At 40.5% G+C, this 20,526-nt stretch overlaps 1 protein-coding gene across 2 annotated transcripts in view; it reads left to right on the top strand.

Annotated features, from left to right (window-relative positions):
• The first annotated feature begins 1,682 nt into the window (after positions 1-1,682).
• ANO10 (anoctamin 10) overlaps positions 1,683-20,526 on the top strand; it is a 138,553-nt gene continuing 119,709 nt past the window's right edge. The window contains exons 1-4 of one of the 2 annotated variants that reach the window (XM_026842323.1): positions 1,683-1,920; positions 4,450-4,492; positions 6,813-6,939; positions 10,867-10,990. In XM_026842323.1, coding sequence (XP_026698124.1) covers positions 10,954-10,990 — 37 coding nt within the window. In that variant the 5' untranslated portion in view covers positions 1,683-1,920; positions 4,450-4,492; positions 6,813-6,939; positions 10,867-10,953. The remainder of the gene's footprint in view (positions 1,921-4,449; positions 4,493-6,812; positions 6,940-10,866; positions 10,991-20,526) is intronic. The other variant, XM_026842324.1, reaches the window with a different exon arrangement.

Genomic DNA, 20,526 nt, shown 5'->3' with positions numbered 1-20,526 from the left:
AGCCTCGCCGGGGTTCGCGTTCTGTGGTGCTCGGCCGAGTCAGCCCCGAGGCTCAGCGCTCCGCGGAGTGTGGCTCCCGCTGCCGTGTGAGGGACGGCCCAGCACCGGGCCGTTACCTCGGAGGAGCAGCGAACGCCCGCGCCAGCACGCAGCTGATAAGTAAAGCGGGAGAAGTAGCAGAACCCGAACAAAAGGCTCGGCCTTTGCACAAACAGCGGGTGTTTGCCAGCTCGCTTAGCAGGGCCCGCAGAGGCGGCAGCTATGGTAGTCAGCACCGGGTTTTCAGTTTGGTAGTTTGAGTTTGTTTTTACGTATAAGAAGCAAATGAGAAGCTCTGGAGGGAACTTAAATATTATCTGTCCCCGAAACGATTGCCAGCAGAATGCCTATTGTGATTTTCATTTTCAAGTGTTTTGAAAGAATTAAAGTGCAGACATGCTCCTGGGGAGGAGAATGCTGGGGGAAAGGGATGCGCTTGTTTTAGACAGCATTTAGCCTCAGTATAGGTTGTGTTATTATTCAGCTGCGTAAAGAACCGCATTCCAACTGAACAATCAACAAACAATTGAAATAAAGCAGCAAGGTGCAGTGAGTGGAAGGAGTGGCAAGAAGTTTAAGTCTTGTGTTTCTTCTGATGTGTGCCATTGAGCCGAAGCACTTTAGACAAACAGATGGAAGATGGATTACTGTTTCTTTTGGTTTCTGAAATCCTTTGATAAAAGGCATAAGGTTAATTTGGTAATAGCTGAAATTATTCTCAGCTAAAACCATTCTGCAATTTTAACAACAGGGATTGCGTAATCTCAACAATGTCAGATAAAGTTTGGCTGTGTCACAACGCTTTGGCAATCAGACATTGTTTATTTTTTCTTACTGCTCGGAAAGATTTTATTTATGAGAAATGTGAATATCGATAAGTGCAGAAGTATATGATCACTGGCAAACATTGGTAACGATGCTCTCTAGACTATGCAAACAGCCTGAAACAATAGCTCTGAATGCTAGGATTTTTTTCTTCTTCATTTCAATTGAATAGTAAGTTTAAAACCTCATAAACAAGATTTACTCCCTACTCATGGAACATGCAAGTGTTCAGACACCATTATATCTGTGATTTTAAATCAGTCGTGTTCACACAAGCACTAATTGGTTACACTTGTTTAAGAATGTAAATGTACCAAAAGCCCGCTCCCACTTAACAGCCCTTCTTTCTCTTAGTGAGAAATGACTCCGTTTCTTTAGAGCTGATTTGATTATGTGGATAAATCAGGTATACTTCTGTGTATGAAGAAATGCCTGCGATAATGCTGATAGAAGAAAGAGGGTCATGTGTCATTTGACTGATGTTGCAGTGTAAATGAGCGAAGGACAGCTGTATCATAATAAGCAAATAGTTCAGGTGAGTTTTTCTATTTTTGTATTTCAGAGAAATTTCTGGATGCTGCAGATGTCTCTAAGGGAATGGTCCCTGCCACTGTTTAATCTCTCACGTCTCTATTTTTTTTTTTAGTGGGACTTGTATCTCACCCTCTTTATTGAATTAGTTTAATGTAATTCTCTTTAATAATAGGTATGTTACCCAATGTTGCTATTATAAACCAGAATATTATTTTCGGATCCCATTGTCTAACATAGATAAGGTCAAAATAGAAAGACTTTCCTCTCTCACAGTGATAAAATATAAAAGAACCCAACAGATGGCCACTTGCATTGTCGTTATCCTTACAGCTTCCTTTTAGTATACTTTTTTTCAGGGCAAACATCTTTTCCTGCTAGCATCAGAAGCAGCAAGTTCCCTTTGCTGGGAGAAGAAAAGCAATCCAGTTGACCTCACAGATCCCCCTTGTCCTGGACTAACATTAAAACAAATCAATCTCCATGCTAGAGAAAGACTTCAGATGATGTTACAGAAGTTTGATGGTAAGCCACCTTGCTTACTCTGGATTTCACATAATAACTTGAAGACTCTCTATGTTAGAAGCTTGTTCACAGTAACTGTCATTGCTTTTAGCTGTTTAACATTTGGGTTGTACTATTGTCTATGGCAATATTCTTCAAATAGACAATTTCTATATTATTTGTATTATGCTCATGATCCTACTCAATCCAACGGAAGTAGCTACTTGTCAGCTAGAGCTTGTCATTTAATAATGCTTGAAAAGAGAGTGATAGTGTTTATCACCCACATTTATAGCGACACCCTTAGTAAGCTGCTTTTCCAAACTGCATCACAAATAGCTTGCTAAAATCAGTCTGAGCAAAAACCATAGGGAAGGTTGACCTGGCCAAGTATGTACAGACTGAGGGGAAAAGGTTGTTTATGCTTGTTATTTATATGAAAGTGATGAACAAGGCAGCTTGATGAAAGTAACATCTTATAGTATGCCTATGCTGGTTTGGTAGCAACAACAAAGATGGCACCCCAGCTCATGAGCAAAGGTGCTCACACCAGTTGCATCCTTGTGGTGTTTCAGCAAGCATGACTTGACTACCATACAGCTGCTGTAGGCCCTTAGTCGCTTGCTCCCACAGATGCTCCCACTCTTGAGTGTCTACTCTACACATGCTTTGTCTTTTAGTTCAGGCATAACTTCCACCTGAAAATTTGAGTCTTGCCCTGGTTGAAAAGGAGAGCCACCTTATTTTGACATTTTGTGGGGACTCAGGATAACAGGGAAAAAGCAGAATAAAATTGTTTTCTGCAAATGAACCTGTTCATGATGGCAAGAGGACTTTGAAGCTGTCAGAGGATGTTCCTTGGAGTTCCTATCCATGCCTTGCTGTCACTGGAGGACTGCCATGCTGCTTGGGGAGAAGCTTATCTTTTGTCAACTGTCTCAGGGATGGGAGCTGCAGGTGTTGGAGCTAGCTGTGGCTAAACCTAAGCGAAAGCTCAAAGGGGGCTGGAGGACTGAAGATTTACACAGCTTTCAGGCTGTGTACGTGAGGAAATTTGCCCAGAGTCCTATTGTCTGTGTTTTTCTGGGAAGAGCTCTTGTTGCTGAGGTGGGGGAGGAATCTGGACATCGTCTGAGTCTCTGCTACTTGGTTCTGGACCTCAGTATTATGGTGGTCTGGCAGCTGGTTGTTTCAGCCTTGGATAAGTCAGTGGAGAAAGGAAAAGTCATAACCAGGTCAGTCTTTGGTAGTCTGGAGATTCATATTACTGGGCACTCTAAGACCCCAGTGGCCTACAGGGGTACTGCAGCCCACAGGCAGCTTACTCAGTTTATGTGTCTTACGGCTTTGCAGACTGTCCAGTGCTCCCCTGCAAACTGGAGTGGCGTTTTGAGACCAATGGCAGCGTGTTTAGTATGTTCCTAGTGGGACTGCTGCACGTTATCCTGTTTCCTAGGCATGCATGTGTGTGGGAAAAGGAGTTTAAAATCAGTGTAGGTTGAACAGGAAGCGTTGCAACTACTTTGAGGTCTTCCTTCATGTTAATTTTGCCAACATCTTCCAACCAATATGTCTGTGACTCTGGTGAGCGTAAGGAGGCTATTTCTACAGATACCCAGATTTCTGGGTGGGTGTTGGTGACATGGGAGACCCTCCTTGAAGCAAGGCTAGTGTTTTGCTATGGTCCTTCTGCCTGAGGCCTACCCTGCATAGGGAAATAATCTGTTGCAGCCTCTTGTCCTTTCACATTCTTGCTGTGCAGGATGGCAACGTTTCTTGTGCCCCTTTCAAGACTCATGTCTGATCCTGCTCTAGGAGTGGGCTGGCTGTGGACTGGGAAACCTATGACATTGTGGCCATGACTGTGAGGGGACTGAGTCCTGGAGGGAATGGCTGGGGCAAACGAGAGTCTCTGTGAGCCTGGCACTTGAACAAAAGAGGTGCAGTTGAGGAGAGTTGTAAGAAAAGTTTTGTTGATTACTTCACCAGGGTCATGTCATGTAAGCTGAGTAAATAGTCCTGACTGAGTTGCTGTTTACAACATCTCAGAGTGGCTTTGCATTCAGAGCCCCTATAGCACCATTTTGAAATCGTGCCTACAGCAGTTGTGGTAGGAAGTTGAGTAACGGTGTGCAAGAGTCAGCTATGGGGAGGCCAAGAGAAGTGCTTCAAGAAGCGAATGAACTCCAAAGAGGGGTGCCTAGATACATCTTTATTAATATATCGGTATTGGCAACAGCTGAGGCCATGACAGGCTGTGTTGCTAGCCAGAACTTCCATCTTGTCATACTTGGCTATTCCAGAGTATGTGACTCACATGTGATTAACCTGAAATTCCCTCCCAGATACAGGAGTGGCTGGGGAGAGACAAGGTCTCATGTTTTCAGGTGGGTGGAAGGGTGCTCCCATCAAGGGTACTGTGACTGTGTCTGCCTGGGTCACAGGCGCTAGCTGTGAGAACCCATGCTGATGAGACATTCAGCAGCATGAGACAGGGTGGGGAAACTAAGCAGTGTCCCTGTGCCACAACTATTGTTTTCTCTTCCTCAGCTGTGAATGTGGATACCTACATGAAGACACAAGCTGGAGACAGGTGAGCCTTCCAGGCTTTCTGGAGAACTCCACGCAGAGCAGTGAGGCTATTCAAGTTTTGATTACAACCAGTAAGAACCAAATAGCTGAAAAGGTCAGGGTAAACATTAGATGAGACTGTCCATGAAATAGCGGAGTGAGCTAGTGATCTGCAGGACCAGAACAAGGAGTAGGATCAACATGAACGCCATGAAAGTCAGGAAGGCAACCTTCTATGAACTTGGAGAAGAGGAAGGCAGGGCTCCCCTGGGAAGGTTGTATGAGAGGTAAATGGAAGAGAAAGAGTGAATTCACAGGAGCTGCTAATATTAAGAGTACAAATACAGGTTTTCCTTGTGAAGTCAGCAACTGTAGTTAGGAAGCCAGCTTGGCTAAATCACTCAAACTGAAGAAACAAACCTATAGGGAAGGAGAAAGCAGGTTGGCTATTAAGGCTGAGATTAAAAGTATAACAGAAGCATGTAGAGACAAAATCAGAAAGACACAAGCATGAAATGGAATGCAGCTAGCAAGCAAAATAAAAACCCGTACCTCACTGTAGAAGCCCACTAATTGTTTGAAGTAGAAAGATCTCTGACTGTAAAGTGGGAAAACTAAAAGGTGTCAGGAAGTCAGTACCTTCTAGACTTCCCTACAGAAGATCAGTAAAATAAGAAAACTAATACATTAGTCTCAGTTAAGAAAAGAGTAGAATATTTGTCAGGTATTTTCAAATGGACCTCAAATCTCTATTTAACCTCATCCTAATGTATTTAAAGATCTTGCTAACAGAATCTCAGTGTCAGTAATCAATGTCTGAGAAGTTATGGATGTTTGGTAGGACAGAGGGAGGCTGTAAAGTGACAGGCATGGTGGAAGGGAGGGAGGAGAAAAAGAGAAGGTATGAAATTATTGATTAAGCAAACTAATTTCAATACATAGTGAAAAATATATTTGTACCTCCCTGAAAAATAACATAGGAATGAATAACTGTCAGCAAGAAATCACATCTCAAAAATCTGATTGCCTTTACAACAGCATGATGTATCTTATGGATAGAGAAGAGTGATAGATGCAGTATGTCTTGATTTTCAAGTAACTTTTTACGTGATTCCTGTAATCAAATTAATAAAGTGTGTTCTACGTTGATCTGCAGTTGGGTGCACACAAAGCTTGTTGAAAAAACAGAGTTATGGGTGTTTCTCTATCAAATTGGAAATGTGTATCAAATTGGATTGCACAGATCCAGAATCTGGTGATCTGGATGAATGCTTATAAAGGGGAAAATGTTTATTGAATTCACATATGTACCAGGCTGGGAAGAAGTAAGTATGGTGGAGGACAGGGACAGAATAAACTATCTTCAATTAGAAATACGAAAAAAATGGGAAGCCTGTCAACCAAAACAGCTGCAGACCTAGGCAATAATAGTCAACTGGTAGGGAAAACTGGTTAGGTAGCAGTTCTGTACAATAGTAACTTGGGCTTTGAGTGGTCACAGACTGGGTGTGAGTCAACTGCGGCTTGTTATTGCAAAAAAAGATAAATGTACTGCTGGGATGTATTATGAAGATTAGAGTTTGCAAGACTTGGCAAGGAATTCTGCTTTGCTTAGCAGTTGTAAAGCAAGTTTTGGATGTTGCACATGAAGAAGGATGTGGACCACCTGGAGAGCAACCAGAATGTCAAGGGGCCTAGAGGAAACAGTGAATTATTTCAGATTGGCTAATTAGGGAAGAATAAGAATGACAACAGTCCACAAATATGTGAGAAGTTACAGATGAGATGGGAATAACCTGTTTTCTGTGTGTCCATCAGGGGCAGAAATTGCAACCAGCTTATTTTAAGTTAAGCATTAGGACAAACATTTTTCAAGGGCAGATGTACTAGAAAAGAGATTGCCAGTGGTTTGGTCAGGGTCTGTCATTGGGTTGTTCAAGAACAGGCTATGTACATATCCTCCCTAAATAGAAATTTAGTAGGTGTAGCGGGGCTGCCTGGAGGCAGGGAGGTTGTCAATATGACTTTCTGAGGGCCTTTCAGCCCTATGTTTCTATTGTTGCTAATGTCATAGAATCATAGAATGGTTTGGTTTGGAAGGGACCTTTAAAGATCATCTGGTCCAACCACCTTGCAGTCAGCAGGGACATCTTTCACTAGATCAGATAGCTCAACGCCCCATCCATCCTGGCCTTGAACACTTCTAATGATGGGGCATTGCTTCTCTGGGCAACTTGTTCCAATGTCTCACCATCCTCATTGTAAAAAATTTCTTCCTTATATCAAATCTAAATCTACCCTTTTTCACTTTGAAACCATTGCCCCCTGTCCTGTTACTACAGGCTCTGGTAAAAAGTGGATCCTGTCTGCCAGTACACCCATTGTCCCATCTCATGTCCTGGAGTCCATGCCACTGTTACTAGTTAAAGGTTTCAGCCCCAAAAAATCCTCTCATAATCCTGCTCCTAGTTAAGTTAATTTACTGGTGAAACACAGTGCAACTTCTCAGGTGTAATCCTGATCTCATCCTAACCCTATTGCTTTTAAACAATGTGCAATGTTTTGGAGTTTTCATAAACCTACATCTCTTTTTTTAACTGTAAGACATGTTGTAATCACAACTGGTCAACAGTCTCCAAATATCTGCCATGGGTAAATACAGGAAGTGTCTTATGGGTATTTTACTTGCTATCTGGTAAGCTCTGAAACTGAGTCTTTCCAGTCATTACTCTTGAGAAATAATTTCCTACTGCTGGCTTTATTTGTTAAAAAAATGATTGTTAATACTTCTCTATACTTGAAATAAAAGAATAAATTCTTAATGTTTTCAACCAGATTCATAAAATAGTTTTCCAGCCATGTTGAGTGTAGTTATTTATGTATACAACAGGAGTAAATAATAATGAACTTTACTTGTGAAATCTTTTGCTTTGTGTGTGTGAAGAGAAAATTGAAAGGAATATTTAAAGTCAGTAACCATGTTTGGTTACAATTTTTTAATTGTTGTTTCTTTTGAGAGAAATTGTTCTTTTGTTCTTTTTTTTTATAATAAATCGTTAGGTCTCAGTAAGGCAAAAAATGTTTGTTATTTGTACTGATTCTAGCTGGTAGAAAATAGTAGCAGTAAGTAGTAATAGAGTAGAAAATACTTCTCTCCTAGGAGTCTGGCCTTTTTAACATAAAGATTGCTTTTGTAAGGCAATATCAAGATGAGTAACTGCTTAAATTTAGGGTAAAAGTACTTTTTTTTTTTTTTTTCCTTCCACTTCAAAGCCTCTGTTGCTGGCCAGATTCAGCCTTGCAAGATGTTTTTTTTTTAATTAGGGAATGCAGTGACAGAGAACCCAGTTATGTCTGTGGTGCACTATTTTTATTTACAAGAAATGTACACAAAATCCTATCTATCTGAAAAGAAGAAGAATCAAACACCACCACACAGATTGTCTCCTTACAGTTTGTTCTTTTGACTTTCCTTTGGTGACATGCAGCTGTTGCTTCTCTTGCTCTCTGTGACTTGTTTTCTGTTTGCTTGCTGGGTGCTGATGACACACAGATACACCCTGTCCTTCCAAACCACAGTCAACCTTTGCATTTGCATTCAAACCACAGTGCTATCCTTTATGCCACATATCTTAGTTCCTACCCCAGCCTTGTCATGCCTGTCTGGATTTCAGACAGTTTGTTTTACTGAGTCAGTTACTGATAAATAAAGACAAATTTAGCATGGTTAGATAATTCTGTTCTGCCCACTGTTTTCAGCAGTGCCCACAGAGCAAAGTCAATGGCTACTCTCAGAGATAGCAAAACTACAGGATGAATTTATATTAAAAGTTAAATATGTATTTATGTAATCTTAGTGTTCAAAGTGCTGTTGTATATGGCACCATGTATACTGCATTTGTGTCTGTCTGTCTTCTGGATGAAAATACACTATCATTTCTGAGGGAAAAGGGCTCTTTCTCCCACTGGTATTTCCCACAAGACTTCAGGAGAGGGCTGACTTTGGAAGTGCTGCTTCCCATAGCACCAGAATGGTGCTGAACTGTCACTGTGAGAGGCCGGGACCCCCAGAGCACAGCTCCTGCTGGGTCTTAAGCTAAGTAGGAGGAAAGGACAAGTGACCCTGCAGCTCATGGAGGCAGCCCTTCCCTTTCCTGGATGCTGTGAATCTCTTAGTTCCAGCTGAGGTCCTAATTCAGCTGTCCTGCAGCTACTATCTATCATGGCTGCGTGATCTGCCTCTGTGTTGGGCTGGGAGCTCACGGTGTTCAGAGCTTGGCCAAAGGCGGGAAAACCTGCAGTTTGGCAGTGGAAGAACTGGCTCTTGTGAATGGCAGAGTTGGTGCATCTGAAGTGGCAGAAACTTCACTTTTACAACAAATGCCATCCATGAGCATTCAAGGATTTAACAAGACAGTCTCTGAAATGGACTAAAAATCTTTTGGGAGGAAGAGAGTACACTTTTTTTCCCTAACTGGCTGCAGAACAGAGTTATTCTTTCAGTGTTACCACATCTACGCCTCAGGACAGCTAGCCATCACACCTCCTGGTAAGCTCCTCGGTGAACAAGTTCTTCAGCTGAACTGATTAGATCCAGATGGGATGCCAACAGTAGCTGTGGTCACACCTTGTCATTAAATCAAGCATATGATTCTGTGTGATGTAGGAGAGTTTTGTCATTGACCTAATTAGGATCAAAAGCACATCCTAATGGCTGCCTGCAAGACCCTGTAAAAGTTTTGCTATTGTACTTTTGTACCAACTGCTTAACACATCATGACTCCCATCTGCATGTGCACAGAGACCCACTCAACTAGAGCTCTTATCAAGCTTCTGGGGTAAAGCTGATCAAAAATAAAATACCGGACCAAAATCTGTTTTGAGTTATTTTATATTTCATACAAATTTGACTCCATTAATTGTCATGGAATTTCTCTTCAGTTGCACTGTTGGAACCAAGTGCAGAGCTTTTGCTTCAGTTGCCTCCCAGCTTCAGAAAATGTTCTGATCAGGAATCTTTTAATTTCTTTCGTTTTTCTTGATGTTGAAGTTATTTCACTAACCCTTCTTTATCTTTGCTGCTGAATATACATTTGATTACTAAATTTAGTGCTTCTCTTCACATGACCTATTTCTTTTGAGTCTTAATGCTGTTGCTTGGATACGCTTCTGTCTTCTAAGTGAGGCACTTGGTTTCATCTTGGTTTTTTCTATGCTTTGGTCGATACAAATTGATTGTTACTGAATATTTTTTCAGGTATTTAAATGTATTTGGTTTATCTGGCACCTTGGTTTCAGCAGAACTTTTGTCTTTGCAGGTCTGTGGTTTTATATGTAGTCTATCCTATGTAACATTGAATAGCTTGCTATTCTTTACAATCAGTTACAAAAACGACACCATTATGCCAAGTAAAGGCCAATCACTACATAACTTATGGGAATACTAAGATTTATAGATAAATTTCCTTTTTGTATATGTATTGTAGCTGCAAGTTAATTCCTGGAGCACCTTACACAAATTTATCTTTTTTGTTTTAGTCCTGGGCTAGTAAAAGTATACAACAGGAATAAAATAAAGTATTTCAGTTTGGGCTGAAGTATTCTTACTTCTGTATGGAGTTTTGCTTATACCATTTTGAAATAGATATAGTAGACTAGAACAAGAAAAAGCTGAAGGAAGGGCAGCAAAGAATAGCTACCATGTGTGGAGAAGGTAAATAGGTTCAAATTCTTGGTTTAGAGGAGAGATGATGGAATGCAGCACAAGAAAAACCTTTAAAGCAATGGATGGTGTCGAAAGGTAAACAAGAAGAAAGCATTCACATAATCTCACAATACAAGAATTAGGAGCATCCTGTGAATCATAACAGATAAAAAAAAATCAGAAGGAAGTAGGTTTTTATGTGACAGAAATAGTGGAATGTGATGCTGTTGGAGACTGAGGAGGCAGTACTGAAGGGAATAGGTAGGGTGATGGAAGGTGTCTGCTGGTTGCCATTGAAGATAGTGGTCAGATACAGACACCGTCTCAATCCTTTGGTCACTGCGTGCTGGAAGCTGAAAAAGTGTACAAGAAGAAGGTTCAGAGCATGTTGCTAGATTTTTGTACGGGTTGTATTCTGATTTATATAATATGCTGTCTGGCCTATGCTGCTGTATCTTCACAGCTACTTGTAACTATGCTAACTGGATTAAAGATAGCACATGTATACCTCCCTATGCTCCAGGCACATCTTGACTTTTCTGTGTAGGGTGTTTTGGACGTGTAGAGCAATTTCGAGAAGAAAGGGGATACTTCTGAAGTTTACCCTTGTCAAAACATTCCATATGCTTACTGGTATGTCGCTAAGTAATCACACTGACGTGCGTGTTTAATACTGTGTATTTTATTTGTAGGCACACCCAATGTTTCGTTATGGTTTGTACTGCTGGAGAAATAATGGAAATCAAAGAGATAGAATTCTGTGAAGAGGGCAGTAATTGATGGTGATGTGTTGTGGAAACACGTGCCTGAAAATGAGTTAAGTACTTGGACATCCCATTTATTAAGACTATTACCAAATGTTACTTTTATGAAGATGTTTCTGTAGGCTGCATGAAAGAAAATGAATGCGTATGCTTGTTAACAGTCAAAATGAGAATAACATATATAGTCACGCTCTTGATGGGTAACTTCTGTAATTGTTGGCTTTTGAGGCTGATGCAGAATGCTGCTCTCTCAAGAAAAACAATGAAATGCCCACCTAACTAGAGAAGCAAAAAGCTAAATAAGCTGCTTACACATAGCTGTCTAGTACCATTTTAGATGTTGTGTGATATATCTCTCCTGTCCTCCAGCTGTTGCTTCTGAAAGCTGCAGATCTATCATCAGTCTTGTGTATCTGCCAGCCCTCTGCAGATATCTTTGATACCCAGGGGTGTGTCAGGTGGCACTGGATGATGCAGATATCTCTGTGAGTGGCAGCTGAAAGGTCACCCAGGGGAGTCTCGCTGACACTCCTTCAGGTAACAAAAGTGTGGAGGAACCTATCTGGGGAATCAATTCCTTACCTAGATGTCTCAGAGCACTGATGTACAGCCCCCAAAAGATAGAAGTTTATACTTCAGTTACATGAGCTGAACTTAGTGGAGTTAATACAAATAAGTAAAATTAAAAATCATGTATATGTGAGTTATGCAATAGCAGCTTGGTTCCACACGTATGCAGTACAGTACTGGGTACCTTACTTTGATTTTTACTTGATTTTGGTATCTAGTATGGAAGAAACTTTAATAAAGGTCAGTTAAATGCTAAGGTACTTTTTCTTATGGTCTTTTAAGGAATTATAATTTCTTTACCATTTTGCTCCTTGTTCAGATGGTGTTGGAATTGTCCTATACCAAACATGTATATTTAAAATAGCAAATACATGTATATGGCTTTTGAAATTAAAAAACCTAATTGGTGAACTAGCTTTATTACCCACTTTACCCATCAGAGAGTTGAATAATGACACATAGTGAATAAATCAACAATTAAATGTAACTACCCTATGACAAACAAATACCCAAAAAACCCCAAAACAATGATTACAGGCTTAGATAAAATCAAGGTATATATTAATATCTAGAATAATCTGAAAAAATTCCATCAATCAAAAATCATTAAAATAATCTTACACAAATAATACTACATCTTACTGTAAGAGCTTTGCATTTTTTTAAAATCAATGTTAACATTTTTGGCAAACTTACATTGTTTTTCTTTAGTATTTATCACACAACATTATTTTGGTCATACAACAAGGTACATTGAGACTTCCTGAAAGACCATTTAACTAAATGAGTCACAGCTGTTGTCTGCTGTTGAATTTCACCTTTTAATCTTAAAGTCCTCTTTAAAACTGTCAGAAAGGGATGTGTGTTTGATTACTTTGCTAATGATTAAGGAAAAAATCCAATGTATCTGATAACTCAATATTGCTTCTTATTAACAGTTGCCTAAGCAACGGATATGGAAAACCTAAGTGTATTCCCAACACGTCTTCTGTCTAGGTGATGCTGATATCTATAGTCTTAACCGCATGCTATGTCAGTGTTGCCAAGTGGATCATTACCTCCAGTGTGAGGTACTGTAATTACATCATCTAATACTGTCAGCATTTATCCTAATTCTGCCATTTACCAATCTCCCTGTTTTTAAGAATGTTAACTGCCCAGAATGTTTTAGATTGGAGTATTTCAAACCTAGGTTAGTGTGAATTTCAAACTTCTCTGATTTGATAAAGCTCTGCAGCTGCGTATGTTCTCAGTGGTTTCAGAGTAGACAACTGTATTAAGCAGAAACAGGCCCAGAATAGCCTGTTCTACCAGTTGTTGCATACATCCATATTTCCAGATACACAAAGATTGTAATTTCCAGCAGCTGCTACCTATCTGGCATATGAACTATCTCTCCAAACACCGTTGTCAATATAGCACTAAGGGCAGCCTTTCGGCCCTCACCAGCAGCCACTTGTAAGGGCCTGAGGGGAGTGTCTTGACTGTGTGTGTTACTTGTGTGCTTACACAGGTGTGTGAACATTACCTGTGGACACCTGAAACCATCTCACTTAGTCTGGAGGTGGGATTTCAATTCAGACAAGCTGGCTCACCTGGGATGCAAGACCAGCCCTGCTTCTCACTCTCACTTTTGTTAGTAAGCTGCCAGCTTCAGAGTGACAACATAAATGAGTGCAGACAGTCACCCAGTATTTCCCAGCATTTCCAGAGTGACCAGAAGAACAAACAAGTTCTCTTACAGTTAAATGAGAAAGATTCATAGATACTGTTGCAGGTGTGGATTTAATAAAACAATAGAGGATTTAATCCTCCCACACCTCAGCATTAGCCTTCGCCAGCTAGTTCCTTGCTGTCATAGAGGGAATCGGTGCTATTAGTATAATGCCGAGGCTCCTCTCAGAATCTGCAGTCCCATGCGACTGGGAAGAGGCTGTGGCTGTCTCTAACAGCCAAGAAAGGTATGTCTCTGCCTGCGCCGCTGGTCCGCGCTCTTGTGTGTCTCAGCCCAGGGGGCCTGCCTACCTTAAGTGACCTCTGGGGGAGTGTGTTCTTGCCACGTTGTCCCATATGGCCAAGGTGTGCACCTCCAATGCGTGGCCCTGCGCAGAAGAGAGAAGCCTTCATCCATTCCAATGCTGCAGTAACATAGAAAGCTTTATGTTCCCATGAGTTCTAGGCCCTCACATGCAATACTAGTAGGACTCATTGCAACTCACATACAGCTTTAAATACACCCACTCACACCCAGGCTGGACTAACTGAGATTGTCTGTCTGTACCCAAACACCTGTCACTCTCATTAAATCTGGAGTGAACACAGACTCTTAGTTATATAACATAATACCAAAATACAATTTTATTTTTCCTGAAAAAAGAAATAAACCCCAAACGGAACTTGCATTCTATACTCTGTTTTCAGTACATGACTTCACATCCCTCAGGAAAATTATTTTTAGGGGCAATATTAATTGTTAATCTTTACTTGATTTTCACTTGACTTGACACTTGATACTAAGAATGGAGAATCCTTTTTTAATTTAATGTTTTGCTTAGCTTATTTCACTGTGGTATTAGCATGAAGCAGCAGTCCTTTCTGTGGCTTAAAATGGGGCAAATACTACTACGCTCTTCTGCCATTCCATCTTGACAAACACTAGACATCTGCTTTAGAAGGAACTAAATGAGGAAAACAGAAATAGGATTCCTGTTTTATACCACATTGCATTTCTAATTGCTGATTGGAGATGATTTTCACTAAAATAAAGACTTTTTAAAATTAGGTTTGATACATCTGAGTGTGCAAATCAGATTATCGAATTATACACTACAGAAATAAAAGACAAATTCAATGACCTTGATAAAATCAAGGTTTTTCTGTACAGATTTATAGTACTAAATTTTAAGTTAACCCCTTCCTACTAATAAAGATAATAGTCTCTAATTAGTTAGAATTTACAGAAAATTTATTTAATTTTACAAACATTACATCTCTGGTATTTCTGAATGTATATTTATAGCCAACAGGTCAGGTTAAACATTTTTTCAGTTTTACTCAGAGTGCCTCATGTTCCCTTGAACTGTTGGAATATACCATGTATCTTTATTACCCCATGCTCTGAACATTTGATGACAGCACTGGGACCCATGGGGACTCTGATGGTGAAAAACAGCACCAGACTTTGCATTGAAGGAACAACTAGATACCAAAAGCACATGTTGAACTAGATCAGCATGTGCAGTCTTCTAACAACAGCATGTTCACTCCTCCTTGTTCAGTCAGTACTTTGCTTGTCGGCCCTGTAGAAGAGATCACAGCAAAAGTCTTTCTCTTTTGACTACTCCAATTTTTCTTTAATAGCTAGTATCACTTTAGTGATTGATTTGCATTGTTTCAGTGATTATTTCAAATGGTACTTTTTTCATTAGTTCAATATTTTGTTCTTGGTGGTGTTGGTTTCTGAGGGGACAAGTTCCAGAATTTTGCAAAGTCCAGTATCACATTTATATTTTGCTCAAAAAAATTAAGAGTGGTTTATTCAATGCTTGCAACTTTTATTTCTGTTTTGGAGTCTTGGATGAGTAGATACCTGTATGCATCTGTTGGGGGTTATCTGAAAATGAAGGAGAAGCTGTGTTTCTGAGTATGTAGATGTAGTATGTAAACTAGACTGACATCAGTAATAATGACAAGTTTGGGCCCTTAGAAATAGCATTTAACAGAAATAGGATATCTGTAGTTTAACAGATTTAACTAGTTTTGTCATTTTCCAAGCAATGGTGAGAACAGTCAGATGAACAGATGTACAGTTCAGGGGATAGTAAGTAAACAAAGAAATTGTAGGCAGACTTGCAAATGTACCATACAGTACAACAGTGTATGAAAGGAAAACAGATCTCAGAGTCTTTTGATTTAAAACTGCTGGGCAGCTGTCAAATCTATGATTGTTTTGCCAGCAGTATACCAGTGCTACAGCCCTTGCCTAACTGTATAAGCCAATGTATTTCCTTAGAGAAATCAATTTATGACAGTTTGAAGAATCAGCTAGAAAGACTTATACAACTCATCTTTTCATAATCAAGAGCTCCATAAAAGACCAGTCCCCCAGTTATGCTTCAAGTTACTTAAAACTGAAGAGTAAAAGGGACGGTATGAAGTAAAGATGTGGTATCTACATTTTGCATAGCTACTTTTGTGAAGTTGTCGATAAGAATACATGAAATATTTCATGAAGCATGGGCACATCTGATGTAGTTTGGAATAGCTGATGGTATTCCTGCTCTCTGGGTTTGGTTTGCCTTAAAGCCTCATGCTGTGGTTGGCCAGCAGCTGAACAGCAGCTGAATTCAGGCACAAGGGGTGAAACAACTGGAACCATTAACTGCATCAGCCCTCCTACGACCATTCCTGTTCATAATTCAGAGCCCTCAGAGTCGGGCTGTAAGGAGATTTATCACGTCTTTATCTCTGGTGAGTGTTACTTTGAAGGTAGTGGCTGGAAGGACTTTTACTGAATACTAAATTCCTGAACTGATCTATCCCAGACCTTGATTAAGCTCTTTTTGCTATGATCATAATTTAGCAGCCTAGTTAAGTTAGCATAATCTTCCTTCAGTTCCTAAATCCAGGCAGAAATATTATTAAAACAGTTATTTGAAAAATCCAGTCTACTGAAATGCTGCATCAGATGGTACAGTCACGGACCTCTGTGAGGCACAGCCCCAGTCATATAGCATCATGGCTACTGATGAATCCAGTCTCTGCACGTTTTTTTAGAACATGTTAAATTTTACTATCTAATAACTCATAGCAATTAACCAGTTGACTGTGCAGTGCTGTTTCTAGCTATGGACTAACAAATAAACCAAGTATGCTCTGCCCAGGTGGAATGAACTTTGAATCTTAGAATCATAGAATCATTTAGGTTGGAAAAGACCTTTAAGATCATCAAGTCCAACTTCTAACCTAATACTGCCAAGTCCTACGAAACCATGTCCCTGAGTGCCACATCTACACGTTTTTTAAGTACCTTCAGGGATGGTGACTCAACCACTTCCCTGGGCAGCCTGTTCCAGTGCTTGACAAACCTTTCAGTGAAGAAATGTTTCCTAATATCCAATCTAAACCTCCCCTGGTGCAACTTGAGGCCATTTTCTCTCATCATATCCCTTGTTACTTGGGAGAAGGGACCAACACCCACCTCGCTACAACGTCCTTTCAGGTGGTTGTAGAGAGCCATAAGGTCTCCACTCAGCCTCCTTTTCTCCAGGCTGAACAACCACCATTCCCTCAGCTGCTCCTCATAAAACTTGTGCTCTCGACCCTTCACTAGCTTCGTTGCCCTTTTTTAGACACACTCCATCACCTCAGTGTCTTTCTGGTAGTGAGGGGCCCAACACTAAGCATGGTATTTGAGGTGTAGCCTCACCAGTGATGAATACAGGGGGAAAATCACTTCCCCAGTCCTGCTGGCCTCACTGTTTCTGATACAAGCCAGGATGCTATTGGCCTGGATGACTTTTAATTCACTTTCCTTCAATTCATGTAGAAATGATGTTTAACATCTTATGCTGATGTTTTACCTTTTACCTGCTCCTTCTGGGTAATAATTTGAGAGTGGTTTCTCTCACCTCTTTTAGGCTTAGGCAAGCTAATCTTTTTATGCTGTTTCCATTTTAATTGACAGAGCAGGGTTTTCTGCTCTTTGATGACCTAATTTGGAAATAGGTACCTAAGATAAAGTAGATGTTTCTAATCAGCTAGACACAGGGTGAAATGGAAGAGATATGTCTTCCTTGTACATTACATATTAAAATTGATCAGCTTCATCACTCAGGGTTTATGAATCAAAGCTTCCATACTTTGACCCCAACAATTTTCACTTATGTGAAAATTCCTGACAGGATGTAAAAATTGTGCCAGATGTGACTCAAAAAAATAATTTCCCCTCCATCTACATAAAGGTAAAAACATTTTAGTAATGTTTATTACAGTGTTGGAAAGATCCTGTATAATCTGACCAACCACCATTGAAGATGGGAGAATGTCACTGTATTTTACTCTGACAAATACATCAATTTAAATGTAATTACTAAAATGTTAATGTAATTACCGTGTTAGCCTTAAACTTTACGTGTCCGATCATCCCCTTTACACTCAAACCACTATGTCCTTAGCTTGTGAATAAAAAGTATGTTTTACTGTTAATTGCTTCTTACTTTTACGATAACGGGTAAATCTTAAGAGAATGATTGCTATTATGTGTGACTTCAGCTCAGAGCCAATATTAATCTCATTTACACCACTATATAATGTATGGTTGTCACACCATACCTGTGTCTATGTGCATTTGAATTAATAAGGTTTACTGTATGGAAATGTGCTTACCTTGTGCCAGCTCTTGATCTTATCTAGCCGTTCTCTGAGTTTATTTAAATCACTCAAATAGAACAAAGCAAAACCAGCCGAAAGGGGGTAGTTTTCTGGGGAGCTGGTAAACTGAATGGGCTCAGGGAAGGATCTGGCGAATGCCATAGTTAGTGCAAGTATGGGGCAGACTCTTAGAGCAATGAGGGCACAGGGAGAAGGAAATGGTTATGGTGGACTGGGAGTGAGATCTCACCCTTTTAGTAGCAGTGAGATGCTGGATGGGCTCAGTAGCCATTGGATTATACCCAGAATGTGAGCAGAGTTTCAACCAGGAGTAAAAGAGAATTTCACTTCACAGTAGGTTAATGGCTTGTTAATTTATCTAAGTACTGTGGTAGTTATTAGCCCAGGGAGAAGAGGGTTAACCACAGAATAAAAAAATACTCTGCTCTTGAAATTTTGATGGATTCTTTTTTGTCTCTCTCTTTCCCCCCAGCCCCCTGCCTTACTACAGATCATCCATTATACTCTGGCTACAGTCTGCATTATGACTGACAGAGACAGACCATAAAAATGCTATAATCAGCTAACAGAATCACAGGACTGGACTACAGTCACAAACGGATATGAGCTTGGGATTTATATTTAGCTATAGTGATAGTGCAGTTTGCAATTTAGGGTAGGCATACCTGATCCATCTTTAAATTAGCTAATCCTCCTAATGGAAAATTTCTAGTCACTACAACACTGTGCTTGGCACAAGGTAATTTACTTCTTGCCATCGTGGTGAGACTGTGTCCACTGCCCTAGCAGTGTATGTGTATGCAGGTTACTTTTTAGATGCATCCACCATCTATTTATGAATTCTATTTTTCTTTTGTGAACATGGGATTATGTGCTAACCTTTATACGTGGCTAGCAAAATACGAACCTTTTAGAAATGGAGTAACAGTTAAGGATTCATTGCATAGCAAGAATGTGACACCTAGTGGATAGATGACACTGAGGAAATGTGATGGTCCCATCAAGGAATATTGACATTAAATGACCCTATCCAGTAGAACAATGAATTTGATACCAGAGAAGACACTGATCTTGAATGACTCTTTGCACCAGGCCCAGGTAATTGGATAATGGCATGTCCCCACTGAAAGCTCAGAAGTGAAGAGTGTGTCAGAGATTGTTTTAAAAAGATTTTTTGTAAACCACTAGCAGAATGGTTTACATTCTGTCTAAAAGACAGAGACCAAAGCCCATGAGGACTTTGTGGATACTTACATGATACATCATAACTGGAGACTTCCAACATGCGAAACACAAGAATAAAGTGTGTCTAAAACCTCCCTTTTGTTAAACCCATGTCTCTGTTCTTGCCACATTATCTCTTCAGGAAGCTGGAGTTCTCACAGTTAGAGATACTCAGTGGTGAATAACTTGTTATTCACTGCTGTTTAGACACCATTTAAAAAGTCTGACTGATACATTCTGCCCAAACTAGCTGATACAGACTGCCTCTGTCTGCTACTCCCCACTGCATTCTGTAGTACCTGAATTTCAAGTATTCATACATCTCCATTTTCCTGTGTGCCCTAGACCCTCACTGCTTCACTGGCTATAAATAATAGAAAAACCTATCACCAGAAAGTGCTATCTTATAGTGGGTGCGGAATACAAATCAACTGTAAACTGTAAAATTTACAAATCTTAAATCTGTGTGTATTTCCAAATATGCTGAAAAGTGCATGTTGAATAATAGCCATACGCTGGAGGAAGGATGATACCCTCTGGCAGTTACTGTATAGGGTCTATACATTGGCTCTAAAACCCCTCTACACTGGGGGCTTTTTTCTGCAGTCAGTCCCTGACTCCAGTGGATAAGCCAAAACGAAGTTGCTTTGTAGCCAACTGGTTTGCACCAGTCTCATTTACCTGGTGAACCGTTATAAATCCACTCGTAGTGGCTCCATGCCATTTGCTGTTAAGCAGTGTGGTGTGTGGTGTGTGCCTGCTTGATGCAAACCACAGAGGCCAACACTGTGCCACTCCTAGCCGGCGCCTTTCAAAGTGTGAGGGATGGTTTCTGTAATCGCTCTAGATCTGTCTGCACTGTTCACATCTATAGGTTGACCTAATTTGCAAGAAACCCTGAAGGCTGTAATATCATCCAAAACAAAAAATATTCTGGGGACCTGGTTTAAAACATCATACACAAGCCCAGCAGGGCTTTGCTTTCTAGCTTCTGCTGCCGTCCCTCATCTGCAGTCACACTTTGCTCTTCTCGGCTACAAATGGATGCGTGGAATTATATTCTCTACAAAAATCTTGTTATCAGAATGTAAACGTGGCCTCTTTTGCCCGTAGAAAACGATATTTAGAAGTAAAACTAATGCAGCTGAAGTGCAGGGCTTTTAGCTCGAGCTCCAGAAGGAGGTTTGGCCTGACAGGGGACCGCACGGGAACGGTGCAAAAGAAAAGGAGGGTGAAGCGAGAGCTCACGCTCCATACGAGTGTTGATATAACACTGTAAGAAGAGTGTTTTGAAAGCATTATGGCACACGGGACAGAGGAGCGGGGCCGACAACCGCCACCGCCGGGAGGCCCCAGCCGCTTCGGGCGGCGCTCGGGCGCCGACCCCGGTGGGCTGCGGGC

This window comes from Athene cunicularia, assembly GCF_003259725.1.
Source record: "Athene cunicularia isolate RWA chromosome 2 unlocalized genomic scaffold, athCun1 chr2_part1, whole genome shotgun sequence".
NCBI classification, from domain to species: Eukaryota; Metazoa; Chordata; class Aves; order Strigiformes; family Strigidae; genus Athene; species Athene cunicularia.
Note: the sequence above shows the minus strand (reverse complement) of the source record. Positions and strands in the feature narration are given on the sequence as shown.